The sequence below is a fragment of the Grampus griseus genome (genome assembly GCF_964374135.1).
Source record: "Grampus griseus genome assembly, chromosome: 1".
NCBI classification, from domain to species: domain Eukaryota; kingdom Metazoa; phylum Chordata; class Mammalia; order Artiodactyla; family Delphinidae; genus Grampus; species Grampus griseus.
Genome location: NC_139017.1, coordinates 112000954 through 112024420, shown reverse-complemented (window position 1 = coordinate 112024420; position 23467 = coordinate 112000954). Strand labels below are relative to the sequence as shown.

The 23467-nt window shown below is 33.1% G+C and overlaps 1 protein-coding gene across 3 annotated transcripts in view; it reads left to right on the top strand.

Annotated features, from left to right (window-relative positions):
- ADGRL2 (adhesion G protein-coupled receptor L2) overlaps nucleotides 1-23467 on the top strand; it is a 180411-nt gene that overhangs the window by 96284 nt on the left and 60660 nt on the right. For all 3 annotated transcript variants that reach the window (XM_082670292.1, XM_082670294.1, XM_082670293.1), the window contains exon 3: nucleotides 3743-3956. In XM_082670292.1, the coding sequence (XP_082526418.1) occupies nucleotides 3743-3956 (214 nt within the window). The remainder of the gene's footprint in view (nucleotides 1-3742; nucleotides 3957-23467) is intronic.

Sequence of the window (23467 nt, the reverse complement as noted above, 5' to 3'; positions counted from 1 at the left end):
TATACCTGATTAAAAGGAGCTTGCCTGTTTAGAATCATAGATTGGTGAAATTTGATAGGACTTTGAAATGACTTTAATCCTTCAGAAAAAGAAATTAAAACCCAGAAAAATAAAATGACTTAGCCAAGTTCACAAGGCTGACCCAGACATCTGTACTGTTCAGTACTCTTTCTGTATGTCCATACTTGCACAGTATAGATTTTGCTCTCAATAAGTTTATGGCACACATCGCTACATTTCCACAAATACAATTTTCATCATTATCTATATGTTGTGTGAACCTTTAAAATAATTGCTTCCTGTCAAATTCACTAACATTTTTTGGTGAATTTCAGATGGTATGAAAAATTATAAAGTTAATCTTGTTTGTATTATCAACATGGTGGCTTGAGAAGTCACAGAATCCCTTTCTGTTCATGGCCATTACTAAAACCATGGGCTCTGGAATCTGAGAACCCTGCATGCGTTAGAATCTTAACTCACAGTAATCCTTGAGACCCTGAATTACTTACTATTTAATGCCTTAGTTTCATACTCTGTAAATGGGTATTGTTACAGTTAACTACTCCATTGTTTTTTGTTGTGTTGATAGTTGTTGATGATGCTAGTGATCATAAAAAGGGTGATCCATAAAAAGCAGTTTGGACAGTATCTAAACATTGTAATTGCTATGTAAATGTTAGCTACTACAATATTTACTTTTTATTTTTTTCTTCATATTTGTTTTATATGGAGATATATATATATATCCATATCCAGTTGGAAACACAGGATTTAAATAAAGGAAGGTTCATAAACGTCTGTCTTTGTGAGAAACACTAATGAACCCCAGTGGTACCTAGAAAATAATTAATTGACAGAATTTAAACATTTTTTTCTTTTTTTGAGGATATAACAATTTTATTGATTATTAAGTATTTATCTGTTTCTTAATGCTCACTCTTTGTTTTCACTGCCAAAGGCAATAGATATTACAGAGGAAAACGCATTGTAATTTATATTGTTTTAAACAGATACTAGTTGTTCAACTTGGCAATGTGGTTTGATAGCAGTTATTGGAATTATGTATCATGTACCAATCTAGGCATTAGAATTATAACTAACTATCATCAGAGTCTAGCAGGGAAGATATATATTAAAAATGAATAGCCACAGTACCATGTGGTAATAACAAGCAATTTTTAAATTTTATACATAAGTATAAAGTTCAGTGGAAACAGGTGAGAGAGCAAGAATTTAGTAAAGAGAACACATGATTTAAGGCAATAATATTATAGCATTAAATAAAGCAACATTCACCATTAAGAACTCATTCAGTTCTATGCAATGAAAGTATAAGTACCATGATCTGTTCTTCAGAAGATTCTGTATTGGAAATCTACTACATTAGTAAAGTGTGCTGATCTTTCTATTTTTTTTCTTTTCTTTTTCCATACTTTACCTTTTTGGATGACTAATATTAAGGCTTTAAAAATCCTTTCTCTGAATTATCAAAACAGCAAGACTTCTGCAATTTCTCAAATATCTTTCAAAAGCAGAGGAAAATTCATTTAGAACCATAACTATAATCCTGCAAACTGTCAACAACAAAAATTAAGGAGCTCAAGTTAAAAACCACAGTGCTTCAGAATCAATTCTATATTTTTGACAAATACTACAACTTGTGAATTTTGGCTCCAAGTCAGTCTTATAGTAACATTTTCTCATATTTGTAATTCTCTAATAATATGATTTACAAGGTATTATAATTGCAAATCATCTCTGGCTTTAAAATATGCAGTGCTCCAAAATTTTATATGATGGCACTTGTTTGAATTTTCACACAGCTTTTTGCCACAGAAATGTGTCTGCTTCTGAAACCCTAAAACATATTTTCATTTAAAACAACTATAATACTAGTTTAAGCTGAATTATTTGTATAAGCAGTACAGTATCAGCAAATGGAAGAAAGCAATAACATATGTAAAAGTTTATTTATGAACTTGGGAAAAGGTTGAAAGGTTGGCCCCTTTACTGTTTTTCATGATATTGCCCAGCTCCGTTTCTGTATTCCTTCTTCATTGATAGTGCGCTTCTCTTTTTGTAATCTCGTAAGACCATAAATCTTCTTAGTGAAAACCTACCAAAGTTGGCGTTTGCCTCAATCCCCTGAAGATTTCTGTATTCTAAGCTGTGTCTTTTTCTTCTCTCTCCATCCCAATTACATTTTTAGTTTTCTCAGTAGAACTGAGAACTCAGCCAAGTTTGAGAATTGCTGATTTTCTAAATCATACCAAGGTACAACCCACTAACTAATCCTTTCGCAGGATTGTTTGCATTTTATAAAGAAGATGCATGTTTATCCAGGAGACTGTTTATTTTATTGTATTAGTGAGAGACATTGTGCAATAGTTAAAGAGAACAGGTTTTAGCATTGGACTGACCTGGACAGAACCTAGCTTTTCAACTTAGAAGCTTGTGTCTTGGAACAGTTTACTTCTGAATGTCATTTTTTTTTTCCAGTAAAAAGGGATATAAGGGATGACTCGTGTGATGCAGAGTAATTAAAAGAATAGAGATACGAAAAAATACTGAAATTAATGCTAGTCTTTTATAAAAGAAACGCTATAGATGGCAACAAGTTAGAGAACTGAAATAAAAAATTGGGTCAGTGTAAAAGTTTTTGATACGGTAGGTAACCCATAGGTAGCACAGCAGCACACAGAGATGTGCTTCTCCCACACATAGTTGTTGTTGGCTGTTCTTGGCTTTCTCTGCTTTTACCTTTGTTCTATGCTCTGTTACTACTTTAGAGGACCCCTGCTTGAGAACCATGATTAAAACCTAAAATTCTAATTTCTTATTCTATTTGGAATCTTTTTTTATAGCACTCATGAACATTGGTTATCTACATGCCGCCTAATGCACCATACTTAAGTTCATATGGCACTTTCTATTAAGTGCTTTTCTGTACATTATCTCATTTTAGAGTCACACAGGTAGGAAAAAATAATAACATCATAGATGTTTCATCTCCATTTTGTAAATGACAAAACTGAATCTCAGAAATTTTGCCCCTTTTGGGAGTTTCAGCTTTTTGGACTGGATTGGAGCAGTGCTGGCTCCTTTGAATGCCCATCTGCTGAATCCTTTCATTTATGTCAGTTTTCAGTAAAGAGTCTACAAATTGAAATAAGTTATTGTGCCATAAGTATGATACTGTCATAGTGTCTTAGTTATTTTGGGAGACGCTAAGACAAATGTATTTTTGAGATAATTCTATTAACAGCAGTTAATATGTCTACATTAAATGGGTAAGGCCAGTGTCCTGTATAGCAGAGCTTTGATTTCATTCATAAATGAAAACCGTTCTTTTTTTAATTGTTGCATTCTGTATTTGTATATCTTGTCACTCTTTATAAATCCATTGATCAAATGCGTCATTTTTCTTTGGGTTTACTCAAAAAGGGCCACTTAGTTTCTGATTGTGACTAGGTTATACAGAAAATATTTTATTAAAGTAATTTAAAATTGTCTTATAAAGATGAATTATCCAGCTAAAGATATATATTAAAAATTTAATAATACATTAGTGATTCATAGTAAAGATCCAGAGAATTATTGAATAAATGTATGAATGATGACTTGAAAAACATACTTTGTATGACATCTCTTGGATATAGACATGACTCATATTACTTGAAAATGCATTATTAAAATAATATACTTCATAAATGAGTTAATTTTTTTTTTCTTTTTTAAGGTTTCAGCAGAGCAGCTTTACCATTTGGGTTAGTTCGTAGAGAATTATCCTGTGAAGGTTATTCTATAGATCTGCGATGTCCCGGCAGTGATGTCATCATGATTGAGAGCGCTAACTATGGTCGGACAGACGACAAGATTTGTGATGCTGACCCATTTCAGATGGAGAATACAGACTGCTACCTCCCAGATGCCTTCAAAATTATGACTCAAAGGTAAATGTTCACGTGTTATTATCCCATTTTAGTTACTACATCCAAATTCGTAAAAGTATTATCATAACTCCAGACTGGATAGATACAGTGCATATCTCAGCCTATTCATTAAAGTGAGTTAGGGTTTTACCTACTAATGTTGACTTCTACTTTATAATATTTCAACAACACTTAAATCTCTATATCATTTTTATATAGATTGACATATCAGAAGGAATATGTATTACAGGTTTTTTTATACATCATAGAATAAAAGTAATTGAAATGTAATCTTGTTTTTTAAGCCTTCAAAATTTTGAAATATTTTATAATATCAAGAATGTTTAAATGTCTGGGTCTTTGGCAATAATTGTTCCTTAATTTTTTTAAATTAATAAACTTTATTTTTTCAGCAAAAATGAGCAGAATGTACACAGAATTATCATACTCCATCTCCACACGTGCAAGACTTCCCTAACCATTGACATCCTGACATCCCCTATCATGGTGGTACATTCGTTATAGTAGATGACCTCACATTGACACATTATTATCCCCCGAAGTTCTCAGTTTGCATTAGGGTTTACTCTTGTTGTTGTACATTCTGTGGGTTTTGACAGATTTATAATGACACTTATTCACCATTGTAATATCATACAGAATAGTTTCACTGACCTAAAAATCCTTTGTGTTCCACCTACTCATTCCTCCCTCCATCTAACCCCTGGCAACCACTGATCTTTTTATTTTCTTACAGTTTTGCCTCTTCTGGAATGTCACACAGTTGTAATCCTACAGAATGTAACCTTTTCAGATTGCTTTCTTTCACTTAGTAAATGTCTTTTCATGGCTTAATAGCTCATTTCTTTTTAGTGTTAAATAATATTCCATAGTCTGGATGTACCACAGTTTATCCGTTCACCTACTGAAGGATTTCTTGATTGCTTCCAAAATTTGGCAATTATGAATAAAGCTGCTGTGAACATCTGTTCAGGTTTTTGTGTGAACATAAGTTTTCGGTTCATTTGGGCAAATACCAAGGAGCGTGATTTGTTGGATCATATGGTAAGAGTGTGTTTAGTTTTGTAAGAAACTGCCAAACTGTCTTCCAAAGTGACTATACCATTTTGCATTCCCACTGGCAATGAATGAGAGTTACTGTTGCTCCACACCTTACCAGCATTTAGTATTGTCAGTGTTTTACATTTTGGGTAGTCTAATAGGTGTATAGTGATATCTCATTGTTTTAATTTACAATTCCCCAATGACATATCATGTTGAACACCTCTTAATATACTTACTTGCCATTTGTGTATCTTTATTGATGAGGTGTCTCTTCTGGTCTTTTGCCCCCTTTTGTAATTGGGTTGTTTTCTTATTTTTTAGCTTTAAGAGTTTTTTATTTTTATTTTTATTTTTTTGACCACGCTGCATGGCTTGCAGGATCCCAGTTCCCTGACCAGGGATCAAACCTGTGCTCCCTGCAGTGGAAGCACGTAATCCCAACCACTGGACTGCCAGGGAATTCCCTTTAAGAGTTTTTTAAAATATATTTTGGATAACAATCCTTTATCAGATATGTCTTTTGCAAATATTTCCTCTCAATCTGTGGCTTGTCTTCTACTGATCTTGTTTTAGAAAAACAAACAAAATAAAAACAACAGATTAAGAAAGTTAAAACATATAGCGCTCATTCTCTCTTTTTTTCTTCATATATAGATAATAGGAAGGAAGGGAGGAAGGGGGGTGAAGGAAGGAAGGAAGATAGAAAGTTATTTGGGTAATATACCAATTTTGGTTAATTTTGTGTTTTAAAAATGTTGTGTTGGAAAGTGTGTTATAAACTATAAAATATATGAATGATATCTCTTAACTGGACAGTTGTGTTTCTACAAGTAAATAGAATACAGAAAACTGCTGACAATGGGTATGGACTTTCCTCTGCCTTAGCACAGAGTACCTAATTCTTGGCATCTTTTTTTTTTTTTCCGTAAATTTTGGTACTCTTGGCATCTTAATTAGAGTTTTCTTATATGTAAGGTATTAAAATTGTGTTCGTTATGATTGAAAGTAATATCCAGCAATCCCAGTTATTTGGAACATAGAGACTCTCTGAAGGAACACAAGTTTCACAGAGTTATACAATGTTGATTTTGTATTTTGTTTACTGGGAAAACCCTTTACCTTTCTATTCAAAGCTTACTCCCTCTCCTCTTGCCTCTTTTCCCCCACTGAAAACAGTCCTCTGTCCAGTTTTGTAGCTTGTATGCTAGTCTACCTTAAAGTAGAGCAGGAAATTTTCTAGACTGAGGTCTGATCAGTGTAGGCACAGTGAAATCATCTAAAGGTGATAAGAGCGATTAAGGAAATAATGGAAAAAGCTGTTTTTTAAAAATCCAGTCTATAAGAGTGTGGGTACAAATTGCTGTAAAATCTCTAATTTCAAACAGAATAGGTATTAGCATATTTTTATTGATAGCAGATTATAGTAAGTTTTTTGTTAATGTTGATACTGATCAAGAAAATTTTAATAAACAAGAGGACATATATAATACTTTTGAAAGATTTCCATCAAAATGCTTTTATTTTTAGTTTTTAAAGGGTAGTTATTAAAAAATTAAGGTAAAATCTTATTTGCACAAATGGCACTGGATAAAGTTTTTTTGTGTTTTTTTGTTTTGTTTTGTATTTTGTTTTTTTTTAAAAAACAAAAGTCCTTTATGGACTATGTAGGGTTTGAAATCTGGCTTGTGAAACAAACTACGTAGGATAATATACCTTCTTTAGAAGAATGGATTCTGTGCTCCAATAAAATTGTAATAGAACAATTTGCCCATAGTATTTAAAAAATTGAGAACTGCCTATAGCAGGCAGACAATAAAGGTAATCCCTGATAATTGACCATTTATTCATTCTTAATATGTTGATCCGACTGTTCAGTGGTAGTGATATCACATGAGCATCTAGAACTAAGCCAGAGAGAAATAGGAAGTGAAAAATGATTATGTACAATTACCTGTTTTTATTAGACTGACAGGCAAAAAAGCAGTGGGAGTTAGTACAAAGAGAATTTGAAAAGAGCTGGCCCTGAGGAATTGTGCTTTTTAGGTAACTTACTTTTGTTTGTGGGGTTATACATTTAAATACATGGTTAAATATCTAGCACAACACATAAGCCTTATCATACTTGTTAATATAAATGTAATTGCATAGTATAGGAAATGTACAAGATAAGATGGCAAGTTATTTTCATTGTTTCATTATGTTATAAAAGCAGGGCTACATTTTTGATAATACATTTTAAAGGAACTAGAGTTTGGGGTATTTAAATTCTGTGAAAGCATACTGTAATTTCCTTGCTATCAAAATCTCTGAACAATTTAGTGTGTTAGGGAAAATAAGGGGTTAGTTCCAAAACTGCCTGTAGAAACTCCATTTTTATATTGTAGTATTATACTAGTGGCTTATTATTATTTAATCAACACAATGACAATTTAAACATGAACACTTTATTGACAAGGAAGACGATGTTAAGATGACTTAAAAATGAGTTTCATAGTGGTAATTTATAAGTACTCCATTCTGTGTATGTCAGATTATAAACCCTAAAGGAAGTCCACCATATTTGACTATTACATAGTTTGAAATAGCTGTAAGGAAATTAGATAGACAATATTTTTGCAGCTGAATTATTACAGAATGACTATTGAATGTGTAGAATACTTGTCCCTGTTTTTTAAATTTAAAGATACTCTTTCAGTATTTACAAATAAAGTAAGAGTTATTTTCACCAAACTCCTAATAATTTGACAAATTTTTCCATTTATAATCATCAGAAAAATGTATTAATAATGTAGAAAATCAGACTTCTTTTCTTTAATGTAGGAGATTTCTCTTTGGAAAAATTAAATAAAAGCACTAGATATTTTTCTATTAAATTTGAAACTCCCTGTTTTCTACATATAATAATGGATATAGGCACAGAAATTTCAATACCATAAAATATGTTTATATTATAATTCAAGGCTTTTCTACCCCCGCCCCACTGTCATCACTTCATCAGTTGAGAGTCAAGTAAATAAACACACTTGTAATTCTTGACTGTGGTGATAGTAAAAGTATCAATAATTGTTATTTATTCTCTATTTTCTATTTCCTGCTCACTTAAAGGTATGAAACCAAGACTCTATTACTAACTGATTCTACTTGTCTTTTAAGTACACTGAATGGCTCATCCTAAAAAGTGAGAAATGAAACTCCTCCTAAAATGATACGTGTTTTAATACTCTATAAAATGATCACCATTAGAGATAATTTTTTTAGCACTCTTTGAAGATAATTGTAGTGGGGTAACTTAAATATGAAACAGTTTCAACACTTTGAATTCATTAAAGCAAAGAAAAAAAAACACCTCTTATTACTACTCTGAAGTATTTGATGAATAAGTAAATTAGAATTTTGCTAACAATACTGTTTCTTTGTAGCATTGGGTACAATCTAGTTAAAGTGATGTGCTAAATTGTACCTGAGATCCTCTTCTGGTATTGCTTATAACTGTCCCTTTGTTCATTTATTCAGTCTAAGAACTTGCCAGTTCTCATCAAGGTGGTTTGGTGCCTTAGATTATGCTTCGTAATTGTCCTTAGGTTTTTCTTTTTTTATTAGCACTCCACCCAAGAGATCTGAAAGTAAGAAAGTATGTAAACGTTTACTGGGTTTTAAAAAAATATTAAATGTAAGGTTAATGGGCATAGGTAGGTCCAGTTTTTCAGTCTTAACTCATACTATCAGATGTACATCAGTGTACCTCTGTCAGTGCAAAGAGGTTCTAAAAGTAATATGTGCTGCTCTCAAGAAGATGATAAGAATACATGCCTCAGTTTTTTCCCTGCAGTAGGAAAGGTATATTTTGTGTAATTGATTCAAAGATAGGCCCTTTTTTTGTGTGTTGAAATTGCCCAAGGAAAGTAAAATAGTGTCCTAGACTTAGGGAACTAGCCTGATTCCTTCAAAGATTTTAGCCAATTTTTTTAGCCCACTTATGGATACCAACTGGCTAGAACCTCATAGCACAACTACAGTAGGTTACTTATTAAATAAAATACAGTATATTTTTGGTTGTTAAACTACCGATTTAAGTTCCTTTAAGTTATTTGGGAAACATGGTGGAATATAAATAAATAGTTCAGCAAACAGTTGTTTTTACAGATCTGGCACTCACAAGAGTGTTGAAAGAAGAACATACAGATGAAGCAAACATAAACATATACTTGGTAGTTACAGGTGAACAGATAATATTACCTACAGAAGTTATGTGGTTTGAGCGTGCGAAAAGCTCTAGAGAACACCTGCATTTAAGGGGCAGAGGTAAAGTTACCATCAAGGAAATCAGAACAAGAACAGGAGGGTAGTATCTCATAAGCCAACAGTAAAGTATAAAAGAGATTCACTTTTTTCTCACTGCTGCTGAAGATTTTTATTCTATTTAGCTCAAATAAAAGAACGCATTAGGATTTTTCAGGAGAGGAGAGTTTCAGGATAGAAGTTACGAAAATAGCATTCAGCCTTGCATAGGCCATATGAATTAGATACCACCCTAGTCACAGTCATCCAGGCAAGGAATAAATACATAGTCTAGATTTATGAAGTAGGAGTACAATTCAGAGATTTTTTTTAACTTAAGGGGAAAAAAATCTAGCTTCTAGAACATGGGAACAATTTAATTAAATTAAGCTAAGAGCGAGCCAAAACTTATTTCAGAGCCTAGATCTTGTCCACAAAGGTTGGGATGATGGACATAAGCACAGAGTAGGGACCAGATTAATCTATTCCCATCCTATACCCCATTCAATAACTTCTCTATCCTTGAATTTTCCTTTTCTAAACCTATCAGTGTCCCAACTTATTATCTTCAAGTATAATTACATTTTATTTAACAATGTTAACCCAACAGCAATTCAAGTGGTGATAATTTCTTGTGTGCCTGAGGATTTGAAGAAATGTGTTATTTTATACATATGTGCATTACTTTTTTCTGTTCCGTCGTTCTTTACATTACAGTAGGTTATAGAGTGAGACTGGAAAAATGAGTGCATTGGCTTCTTCACCTCCCTTCTTGCTACGAAGCAAGGCACATAACTCTCATAAGGACTCTTTATGGGCGGGAAAAACCATAGGCCATTGCTTCTATTTTAAGAGAGTTATTGAATAACAGATTTTTGGAACTGCCGAGGAATTTGGGACTCATCATAGTATAGCTCTCTCTCGTTTCACTTGGAGAATCAACTGTCATTGCAGTCAAAACACTTCATCCACATTGCAGCATGTATATTCTCCTCACTTATTTTTAAAATATCTTTGAGAAGGAATGGCAACATGATATCCTTCTTTTTACTTTGTGAACCTTTAAGAAGGTAATTTATTTGCCACAGAGGCTGAAACCTCAAATCCTCTATACCTGAAACCTCATTAATTAATATCCTAGTTGCATGAAAATTGATTCTTAAATAATATTTAATAATTATTCTTAAAAAATTCTGTTATCTAGTTTTGTATATATACTTCTGTTATTTTCAAGTATACTGATAGATATTAAGTGTGTGTAAAATATTTAAAGAAAGGAGATACTTAAATACATGCACACATCCACACAAAACCTTCATATGACAACTGATGCATGTTCGAAGATTCTCAGAATTTAACCAAGAAAATCCATTAAAATGTAGTCACAGTTCTGCCAGTGTTCTCTGACAAACTTCATGATTACAGATTTCTGTGTGGGCATACTCTCCTTGATATACAACCCTTTCGACTTTTATATTGATGATTCAGTCTTCATAAAGAAACTTTGTATCCTAGTCAGAGCTATATAAAAGAGGTTTTTTTTTGGGGGGGGGTACGCGGGCCTCTCACTGTTGTGGCCTCTCCCGTTGCAGAGCACAGGCTCCAGATGCGCAGGCTCAGCGGCCATGTCTCACGGGCCTAGCAGCTCCGCGGCATGTGGGATCTTCCCGGACCGGGGCACGAACCCGTGTCCCCTGCATCGGCAGGCGGACTCTCAACCACTGTGCCGCCAAGGAAGCCCAAAAGAAGTTTTACTTAGTTATTTTTTTGTTCCCTGACCTCTTTATAGGTATCAATAAACTTAAAACTCATCTTTCTAAGATATTCACATCCCTTCCTTATTAATCACATTTTTTAGAGGGAAAAGTTAGCCAAATCTGTTCCATCATCTAATTTGATGTTTTGTAATATTTTAGGGGTTTACATATTTTATTCTTGCGTTATTATCAATAGTTGCCAGTCAAGGGGTACCCTTCTCTTGCCTAGTATTTATTCAGTGTACCTATTCATTCTCATAGGGTCTAAGCCTGCCATTTCTGAGAAACTGCAGCCTTACCTTTATGCTGTTTATCCCAAGTGCTTTTATCTATCTGTGGTGTCAGGTTTATCAGCCATTTGTCCATTAAGAAAACATGCATCTGGGCAAAAATAAATAACTCAGATGCTGCTAACTCATCATCTCTGAGATGTATTTAGGTTATTTCCTGTTGGGTGATGGATTTGCACTAATTCTTTCACTCTTGGCTGAGTTGTTTTAAGACAGCTAACTGGAATTACAAGCACCTCTCTTTGGCCAAGGATTGGGAGGTTACTAGCACAAACTCTTGAACCTTAGTACAATAATAAACAACAATTAAAGCTCTAATTGGTATATCTAATTGAGCACATACTTTGCATGTCACTTGCTGATAGGCGTTTAAACCAAAGCACGCATTATAGAAAGGAAAGACTATTGGCAGTAATAAACATGAACCATATTAAACATTCACATTTAGTGTGTAAGAAAGACTAATAAATTATAAAATGGCTTAGAAGGCAAATCATCTTAATATCCCTTATGACCCTCCTTTTCAAATGTGGAAGAAAGAAACAGTCACATCAGAGATTCTGCCTTACAGGGTCCTCTGTTTCTCCTTTTAAGATGAAAATTAGTAAAAATAATTCTGCTGGATAATGAACACTGAGAGTACAAGTGTGACCTGCTGGTTTTACTGGTGCTTAATATGTGGGTTTTACCTTTGTGTACTGGTGGTCAAGGAAGCCAGAACCATTTTCCCTAAGGACACTATATTTCCTAAGGATTATTCAGTGAAATTAAGAGCCTTAAATAATACCATGAAAGTTTGAATTTGATTTTATTTTTGGACAGCTACCGTCAGATGAGAGATAGGGACTATAGTTTTTAAAAGTAAAGACATATCTCATTTACACTCTCATGTTTTTATGATTAGAAGTGGTTTTTATTTTTGAAACTAAAGAGAGGAGAATAAATAAAAGTGAATATGAATATCCATTTGAATTTTAATGTTATAATAATCTTCATAGTCTCAGTTATCACTTATGCCAGCTTTCTCATTTGAGAGGTGAGTGTTATGGGTGAGATGACAGTGGTATTTCAGTAGTACATGTATTGTCATATACCTTGTAGATTTTTACTCTCTTAGAACATTCTCTGCTACACACTAAACATGAGTTTCTATTTACAAAGTAAATTTAAACAAATCAATTTATTAAGTGACAGAAACCAGGTCTAATTCAGCATTATATTACAATGTATTGGACAATCAAATGTTAAATAACTAGATGAAAGCACGCTAAATCTGTTTACATAAGACTATTTTCAAATACTCATTTGAGTACTTTGTTTTGTGCCTAAGTATGATTTCTTTTTAGTGTGTGTCTGCTTTCTGAAGTCAATACTACTAGCGTCAGTATATAAATAATACTTACAAGCATCCTTTTAAAAAGAGTTATACTTGGAACAAATAAATATAGTTGTTTAATCACAGTTGTAGAGAATAGAAATAGAATTTTATTTTAGAGTTTCAAATCAAGACATTGCCACTATCTTTCCTTTGGATATGGCTTTTTCTTCTGTTTTCTCCTCTTACGAAAAACTCATAGATAAATGCTACTGAACTGTAGTATAAAGCATATTTTCTACCAGTATAAAAAATTAAAACAAATTATGAATTGTAAGTTCACCTAAGAATTTGGAATTATTTATCTTATGCAGTTCATATAGGCATTTTTATTACCAGGAAATAAATTTATGTATTCATTGAAGCTTTGGAATAATTCCACTGTCTGAAAATATGCTGTTTATTATTTTATTATGTCATAAATAATAGCAAAATATAATTTTGAGTAAAGTTGAGAATTTTCCATTCTCAGTATCCTTTTTATTTTACTGAGATTTCTAATTAAGTAAAAAAAAATGCTTATATGTTATTTGGTGGAGAAAATATTTTTGTCGGTTTACTATAAATCCTTGTTTTATTTTCTTACTAGCAGTTTAGCTGCTTGACTTTGCCACATCAAAAACGGGATAGAAATTGTGAGTCGGTATCATTCATAATATACTCTATTGACTAATTTTATTAAATGAAGAGAGAAAAAGATTTGATATCAATTGCTTAAAAACAGCTTAAACTGTCATTTATTATGGCCCTATTAATTTTTCCATATATTATATAATGAGATTGCACACCTATACTATATTAACAACAACAGCAATAACAGAAAACACCAGTATGGATATCTACTTTGTATATTGCCTAAGAAAAATTATTGTGAGTAATTAGATTTCTGATAGCATTTTACTAATATTTATGTCTTGCAGATTTTAGAGACTTATTCTTTTTACTTACTATTTTCTTTAAATGTCTTATAGCAATTTAGTTACAGTTTTTAGTGCTGTTTGCTATTCCACAATTAGGATGAGAGCTAACATCTCTCAGATGGTTCTAGGAAAAGTCTAGTTTTGAAGAAATATAAAGAAGTGAGCAACTCTGTAATCTTAATATTTATTTCATACAAACCAATCAAGTGTATCGTGTAGCTAATATGTGTTGCAATTCTCCCAATATTTCTTCGCTTGTTATATGCAACCAATAAAGACGTGGTTTTAGAATGCCCCACGGCCTTGAAGATAATGTCTGAAATGAGAGTCACTCTGTATAAGTTGTCAATCTCAAGACAATTTTCTGTTTTTCAGACTATAGGTCTGTCATTTTTAATGAATTCAACTGTAATTTGTGAAAAAGGTACTGTTTCTAAAGGTGGGTTTATCCTGAAGCTAGTAATGAATCTTTAATGTCAGAGCCTTTTGCTGGCACAGGCCTCTTCCAAGGCATTCTCAGGGCCCCTAGCAGTGGGCTCACAGGGTCATGTTTTTGTAAAATTTGCTGAAGTATGATATTTAAACACAATCTTTTAAGGTTTTGATTTCATTCTCTGACTTCTCTGTTACAATTCCTCTCATTTATGGCTGCTTAGGGGTAGCTAAGAGCATTTGGGGATTCTGTTAAGTGGAGGTTCAGTTGGTGATAAATTCAGTTTGAGTTTAGTGGGGGTATTTTTATGTGGTTTGTAGACACTCATGTACAGTTTAGTTATTGTTAGCTATTCTGGTGAAGAACTGGCCTCTAGAAGTACTCCTATTCCTCATTATACTGCCTTACTGATTGTGACGTAAATATGCAAGGCCGGATGTCATATTACAGTTTAAAAGTGTCCCATGGCACCTGAGATATGTGGTCAGTGGTGGAGAAATAATGTTTGGAATATGTGGAACCAGAAGCTAGGCTGGAAAATTCTTTCAGTCATTAAAGGGTTCTTATAGGTAACTAATCAAAACAGAAGTTCTCTCCTGTATATTCTTGGTGGATTATAAACAGTAGTACACAGAGAACATATCCAAAGGTAGTACTTACAATTGTAAATGCCCCATACTGTTCTCCCCTTTTAATGAGTATCATATCAAATAGAATATATCAGAATACCTGCGTTTGTGGAGCACAGGCTGTAGCACTTCAATGCACATGAGCACCTGTGACATTGTGCTAAAGTATGTGACATGCCTAAAGTATCCAAACCATCAATAATGAAAAATAAATTTTGATCAGCTGTTTAGGAGGAAAAGCAAAATTATAGAAAGTGACACTATGAAATTGTGAAGAGACAATCCTAAGATATATGGTGAAAAAATTATTAAGGAAAGAATTGTAAAGGAATGGGAGGCAATTAAATTATTAAAATGTTTTTTAGTTTTCTGGGTTTTGTAACTTGTGATACTTTTAGGCTTTCTGAAAATTTGTGTTGTTTGCTGTGTTTTCCTTTTTTTTCCTTTTTTTTTCCTAAATAAGTATTCACTTTGGTACCTCATTTTCTACTTGTAATTCTTTTCTATTTTTTCCTTAAATTGGTACCCCTAAGTATTATAAGCTGTAGACCTTACAAAACTTGAATCCACCCCTGCTATTTTTATTTATAATGTGTTAGTTTCTTGAAATTTAGAAACTAACTAAACTAACTAATTCTTGAAAGTTAGTTTCTTGAAATTGGCACAGTGTTCCACAGTCTTAGGTTGATATGTACATTTTAGGATATTTCTTTCTATCTTTTAAATTTTATCTCATTTTGTCTCCTTTATCTTTAATCTCCAAAAATTTAGGGTTTCAGAGAAGAAAGAGTGAAAAATTAAAAAATCAATTTATTAATTTATTTAATTAAATAGATAACAAAATATTTATTCATTCAGTAAAAGAGCTGAGATAGAAAAACCCATTTTCACAGTTTATGTTAAATAAATGCTTGGTTTAAAACCTTACTATTATAATATAGACTAAACTAAGGGAGTTTTTAAACTACATGATTTTTAAACAAACTTTCAAGAAATTATACTAATGAGCTTTACTTTTATACTTTCTTCCCACTCTCCCAATTCCCCAGTTTGGGAAGTTTCCTTCACCCTCACCTCCCACTCCTATTAAAACCTTTATGTGGGGCTTCCCTGGTGGCGCAGTGGTTGAGAGTCCGCCTGCCGATGCAGGGGATACGGGTTTGTGCCCTGGTCCGGGAAGATCCCACATGCCGCGGAGCGGCTGGGCCCAGTGAGCCGTGGCCACTGAGCCTGCGCGTCCGGAGCCTGAGCTCCGCAATGGGAGAGGCCACAACAGTGAGAGGCCTGCGTACCACAAAAAAAAAAAAAAAAAACCTTTATGTGGAGAAAAATATTATTTTTAAATTACTGTGTGATGATTTCATAGTAATCATTAATGATTAGTAAGTAATGATTTCAGTAAATTTCTATAACATTTATAATCAAAAAGTCTCAGTAAGTCAAAACCTTTTTTTATTATTACTCTTAGAACTTTCTAAAACAATACAGCAATAGGAGGAAAGAGAATGAATGCTGAATTTTCTAGGACATTTTAAAATTTAGTAATTTTATTCCATACATTAAATTATCTTATGACTCAGTCCTAAGATGTTCTCATTGTTCATTCATGGAATTCTGTATATATAATTTAAAAGACTGTTTATAAGTAACTTTTGAAATCTGTGAGTTATCATGTGAATGAGACTATACCTTTTAAAAATGTATATAAACAGGTATGTTGGATTGAGATAGATAATGGTCATTACAGGTATATTATCTGATACATTGATTTAGAACCTTTATATGTGCATTGCCATTTATTTCAACCCTTGACAAGTAGACCTTTATTAAGCTGTGATGATCATTGAATATGAAATGTAACCAAGATTATTTTTTATTCAAACATAATTTAAATATTCATCAAAGAGAAGTTATGCTTGAGACTGACAGAGACTATTAACATCAAAAAATATAATTAACTGCATTGGGTCTCATGAAGCAGAGTTAGCCAAATAGCCGAGAGGTCTAATTGCTCTAGAATTTGAGAAGCAATGGTTTTATTTTATGCTGTAGCTGTGAAATTAATAGTAATGTGGTTTCCTATGTGGGCCAATTAAAAGCTGCCTGTTAAGGTTCATTGCTGTATAGGAAACCCACTGAATATCCCTTAGTAAACAGTATTGACATGTCAGTATGTACAAGAAGATAAAATACAATAAAAACCGTGAAAGTGAGAAGTGGTATTAAAAGACCTGTTTTTGAAAACAGTCCATTAAACTCTTTACACCATTACAGTGTTGCAGTGGATGTTGTGGTATGCCCTCCAGATTCCCCCTTCAGATCAGGCCCGTTTTCCCCCCCTGCCAAGGGAGTTGCCAGTAGATGGGCTCACAGTGAGTCCCTGCCCAGGAACTGCCATGGGCTGAAGGGATCTTAAATCCTTCTGCCCAGAGGCATCCCTCATTGAACGCCAGAGTACAAAGGCTTGGCCTTCTCATCTTTTGCTTCATTTTGAGACATCTCTGAAGGGTTCTGCCAGCCTCAGAGCTCCCTCCCTGAGGAGTTTGCTGGGCCTTTCTCACTCTACCCAATCCTGCTTTACTCATGGCAACACTGATAGTTCTAAGAGCGTTATAAGCCTCTCAGCTCCTGGCTCAAATTCTGCTTCCAGTGTTACCCAACCTAAGGAAGGTACTGATATAAAAACAAGTCCTGTCAGTGGTATTGGTTACATACATTATAGGAATCTGTCAATCAAAAACTAAAATGGTTTTAAAGCAAATTTTAAAAATGCCCAATTCAGGTCTAAAACATGGCATTTTACGTTGTAACGTTTATCTTTGTCATGTGGTCCTTTTTCTTTAATCAAGGTAATAGGTGGACCTTTGTGATGCTCTTCTGCTTTTTAGTTGAATACAAAAAGAAAGCATTCTTGATTGAACCCAAAAGATTTTGCCTTGCCCAGGCTGTAGAGATTTAAAAGTGGGCAGACATTCTAATGGCATTTTGACATTAATGAGGTTGCTGAAATGGAAAAGTTGAAGGGTCAAAGATAAGAGCGGTAGCAAGATCTTAACAGTGTTTCTTTTTCATAATAATGACATCAAATATACTTAAGAAATGACTGTCATTTCTAACATAAAATATGTAATGTTATGTGTGAGTGTACTACTTTAAGTATTAGACTACTTTTTGTAAATAAAAATAGTGCTAAAATTAGCTATAAAATGTGCAACTTCAGATATGGTTTATTAAATTAGGATAATCTCATTTTTTTAGCTGTAATTTTTGTAAGGCATTAAAAATCTTAAAATAGCATAATAGATTTTAATGTGTGTAGTATAATTAGGTATACATTGTGTCTTTAATCTGCAGTGATAAAGATGTTTTCCTGGTCATTCATTCTTTAATATGCTTACCCTGTTTATATCTGTGGCTTAAGACTACATGTTAGTTTTCAGAAGAGCAGTGTTGCTGCTTCACAGCACACAGCGCTGTACTCCCAAGCCTGTACGTGGTGTTAGTGGTATTTAAAGCTCTTGAGTCTAACATTTTATAGCTCACGATGAACTGAGCTTTTCAGACAAGTTACTGATTTGAAGCTAATTCAAGCTGGGAGTATTACGTGGACTGGAAGCCTTCTACCTTCAACTGTTAGAAACTTTTACAAACCACGTAAATCAGAGAAGTTTTACTTTGGTTTATATCCCGGTTATGGAACTGTGCTTGACTCCTGAAAATTATATCTTTATCTTTCATTCATTGATTTATGCCTCCAGATAATTACTGAGTTGTATGGTGGGCAAGCTAATGTGTCAAACACTCTAAAGATATTTGTGAACAACTGGTAAGAATATATATTTTTAAGTGTATGGACTGGTGTTTATGAAGTTAATACATTTTAGAATAAAGCACAGTGTTATACACGTGGTTCAAAGATTCTTAAAACAGACACCTCTCCAAGATATTATAATCTGGTGAAGAAGATGAAATATATATAGAAATAACTATGATACCAAATCTCTCAGCACAGTAAATTTCTAAAAACTGATAGAGAAGGGAAAGCGATAAGCAATGGCATGAGGTGGGAAAATTATACTATTTGTTGAGGGATACTAAGTAACTGTTAAAGGATTTATTCAACTTCTGTCCTCACTCCTTTAAACTTTCCTTACCATGTCCCATCTCATTTACTTTCTTCTTCCTTTTGGGTATTCTGAATTCTTTTCTTGCACTTAGACCTCGGAGGAAAGGATTTTCAAAGATTGTGTTCTTTATATTTCTCAAAATTATGGAATAGTTCTATAAGATACTATATTTTAAAAATTGTTTTTAACTCTGTAATGTCAATATAGAAGATAACACTAGGGTTCTAAGCCCTTCATACTGACTCTGAAAACAAGGAGTTCACTCTTTTCATAGCAGAGAACAGTAATACATAAGTTCACATCCATTTGTTTATTTTCTTCTGCTTAGATATTATTTGGATGTGGTATAATTAGTGTATCACAATGCTTTCAAAGTTGTAGGTATTCCTATAACTAGGATATAGCAGCAGATAATGTCTTGTATCACTGTTTCTAGTGCCAGGCCCACAGGTGGATATAAAATTATCATTTCCTTCCTTTCTTTCATCCTTTCTTCCTTTCTGTCATTTATGTATCATTTATCTATCTGATTTTAGATAATTTCTTGCCTTTGTGACTGAGATGTAGCAGAGGACACTTCCCTTGATCTGTGCTTTTTAAAAAAGGAGCACTTTTGGTAGTACGCTGTAGACTGGATGCTTACGAGTAGGTATTCAGTTATCGAGAATGCCATCAGCAATGCCTTGTTGTTTTCTTATCAGCTTCTTCCTGCTGTCAGCTTGGCACTTGTTTCAATAGAAAAGGATTTGCATCAAATGTAATACCTTATTATATACAGCTAACATGGGGTTTTTAATTGTGCAAACACATGAGACACCTGCAGTGATAGTCAGTTTGATAAAAGGGTTAGATTATGAATATTTTGTCACGATTAAAGATTAGTTCTGATTTATCAGAAGTAAGCCAGTGAAATTTGCCATATATTTATCGTCAGGTGAGACTCCAGAGTGTATGAACCACAGAATATCCACCTCTTGGTTATTTATATTCAGATGATGGGTATTAAGGATTATTTTTAGCCTTCCACACCTGTTCTACTGCTAAGAGTATCCCAAGAGTCTGTGGTTCCAGTCTTTTGCCTTTATTGTTTCTCATCTCTTGTCTTACAGAACAGTTAGGCAAACATCTGTACAAAATTTCTGCAATTTTTATTAAGGGAAACAACAGTGGTATGTATCAACAGGACATTTTGAGTTGTTCCTTCAATTAAAAAACCCTCAATAGGGCTTCCCTGGTGGCGCAGTGGTTGAGAGTCCGCCTGCCGATGCAGGGGACACGGGTTCGTGCCCCGGTCTGGGAAGATCCCACATGCCGCGGAGCGGCTGGGCCCGTGAGCCATGGCCACTGAGCCTGCGCGTCCGGAGCCTGTGCTCCGCAACGGGAGAGGCCACAACAGTGAGAGGCCTGCATACCGCAAAAAAAAAAAAAAAAAAAAAAAAAAACCCTCAATAAAATATAGAAGAATGAGAATTCCAGTTTAGGAAGTATTTATTGAATGAGCACTTCTTGCCCTAAATAGGACTAGGCATTCCAAGGAATTTAAAAGAAGCCTAACAACATCTAACTAGAGAGGTAAGACTAGGGTCCTAGAAACAACTAAAGGCATTCATGGTATGAGACCTGTTACGATGAAGTGCCTAGCACTCTTTGGGGTGTTTGGAAAAGAATATAAACAAAAACGCAAGGAGTTTACAGCTTAATTTTAACAAGGAAAATACTTGGTGAGTTAAATAACAATTTTATGCAAAATATAGAAGAGAGCCACAAAGCAGAATATGATTAATTTCTTCTTTCTTAATTAAGAAGAAATCGTTCAAGAAGTGTATTGACAGTAATTTCCGTGGGAATTCAGTTCAGATACATCTTTTTAAGTTAGAAAGAACAACATAAGGAAAACACAGATAGATAGTGGTTTTTATGAGGCACAAAGTTAATATCAGATAATTAATAAAAAAAGATTCATGACTTGCAGAATAATTGCATAGCATTTTGTTTTCCAAATGAGAGTTTTCACTTCGTCGACCATTAACTCTATGTATTTCCCTCTCCTCCAACATTAATTTATACTATTAAGTTCATACTGTTCATAGTATGAATACTACTAAGATATTGCTCACTTGATCATACTATTAAGATACTGCTCACTTGTCCTTTCACATCCCCTTTTACACAAAGCATTCCTATATACTTGTTTAGAAACTATGTCACATATTTTACTACCAAAATATTTACAAGTTACATGAGGAAAATAAATTACTGTAAAACAAAAGTAATAATAATAAAAGTGCACTTAACTGAAAAACAAGTTTGATGAGGAAATAATAGTACTAAAAGTCATGAAAGATTTCATACTGAAATAATTCATTTTGGGTAAAGAGTAGCCGTGCTTTCTTGCCTCTTGGTTAAAAAACCCAAGCACTTATAGAACGTTGTCATTTTAATAAAAACTGAAAAAAATTCCTGAATTAAATAAGTACTTTAACAAAAAGTTGTACTTTGTCTTAACTTTTGCATAGATGGTAAATTTTTAAAAGCTACATCACCAAAAGTCAAGATTTTATGTCTATGCTTTCATTTTGATTACATAGGAAGTTCTGTGAACATTCATTGCTGTGCTATAATCAAAGTGAGGTCTGTGAAAGAGGAAATTATATTAGCTGTCAATTAGACTAGAGATGCATTTCTTTTATAGGCAGAGATTTATAATACTGACTAAATGACATCCCATGAAACATCTTGGGAGGCAGAAAAAAAATATTTATGGCATAATTTTCCTGTTTGTCAAAATCACATCTAAACCAAGGGAGTTATCTTTAAGGTGAATTTAAAATAGCAACAACAAAAATCTAGTTTACTCAGTTTTGCACTGTAAAACTCCTTTTAGTTGCAGGTTCTTTTACATTATTTCAAACTCTAATCTTCTAAGCGGGTAATTAATGGACCAGAAAAGCCATTTGTGGGAAAGAAGAGCCATAAGGGTGAACATATTTCTTCACAGAATGACCTTTAAGAAGTAAATAATTACAAAAGGAAAAGATTTGGGATGACCAATCTAAATCTGAGGATAATTAGAAGGAATAGAGTATGAAAATCAAAATGCTTGGCATGTACAATTCTCATATCATAACAAGACTAATTAAATATTTAGAAACCAAAAATCCCCTCACAATTTGAAGAAAAATAACCCACGACAAAAGGGTCTGTAACTTTGCCAATAATTAGCAAGGGTTATAGGAAGGAAAAGCGTCACAGATTGGCTCCAAGGCTCTGAAAGGTCATGTCTTATTATGGTGTGTCTTTTATATGGTCTGGTAACAAGTTTCTTGCTAATTTAATCTAACTAGGGCATCCCATAGCGATATCCCATTTCCCTTGTTAAAAATGTGATAGTTTCTGCAAGTGCAAACTGTAGTAGGTTAACATTTTTAAAAATAATTGCTCCTAATTGATACAGGTCATAATAATTTTTTAAATTATTAAAAGCAAAGGTCTTGAAAATTTGGACTCGGAAGCAATATTTTTGAAGTATTTCAAAATTTTATAGCTTTTATCCCCACTTGAATTATCTTGTTCCTTTCATTAAGTAGTTAGACCTGATGACCCTGTGAATGAAATTTAGTCTCAGTGGCATGCTTTGTAAATAAATATTTCTTATTTTGCTAATAAAAGCAAGTGCATTTATGTTGAATGTGCATTTCTGCAAACAAGAGATTTTGTACTGGATTAATAAGGCTGAGTGAGTCCAGCCTAATTTGCATTAAACTGACCCCAAGGTCCAGTAAAAACTGCAAGGAATTTCAAAGGTTTCTAAAACATAGAAGGTTGTTTTTAGAAAATCAGCATTGTCGTTTCAAAATCCTAATTTTAGTAATTAATGTGGAATTTTTGAGAATTTTTTTGAGTTTCTAAGATGCCAATTTAACTATAAATATTAAAGTATGCATACTTTGTGGTTTTAATTCCTGACACAAAATGATTACGGAAGGTATCACTTTCATGTTATTCCTGTTTTCAACATACTGAAAACTAGAATGACAACAACCTTCTGCATATGAGCCTACACAGGGTTTTATTTCAAACTTTTGTTGATTTGCTGTAGGTTAGCTGATACTTATTTTTTTGGCTTTCTATTTGTTACATACTATACACTTTTTCAGTCAAATAGGTTTATGTTTATATATCAATAGTCCAGACATATTTTGTATTCTTGCTTATAGTTATTTAAATAATAAATTGGCTTTTTCTATACTCTTTTCAAATACAGTTGTAAAAATTTAATTACAGTTGCAATTTTTAAAAAATTAGGACTATATTTCAAATTTTTGAAAACACCAGTATATAGGAAACTGAATGGAATAAACTTAATATTATTTATTTTTTTCCAAATTATGTATCCATGCGTGTATCAGTACTCAAGTGTATTTTCCTAGAGATTTCGGGTAGCAACTTTAGTTCAATAATTCAACTTTGTTTCAAGGATTTTAAAACACTTTAAATAATACAATATTATAATGCTTAGAGTATAATATCCTAACATGCCTAAAGAATTAAATACTATATGATGAATAGAAATCTTCTACAATACACAAATTATTAAATAAATTATGAGAACATAGTTATGTGACAAATGGGAACATTACTTTAGAACACCTCTTTTT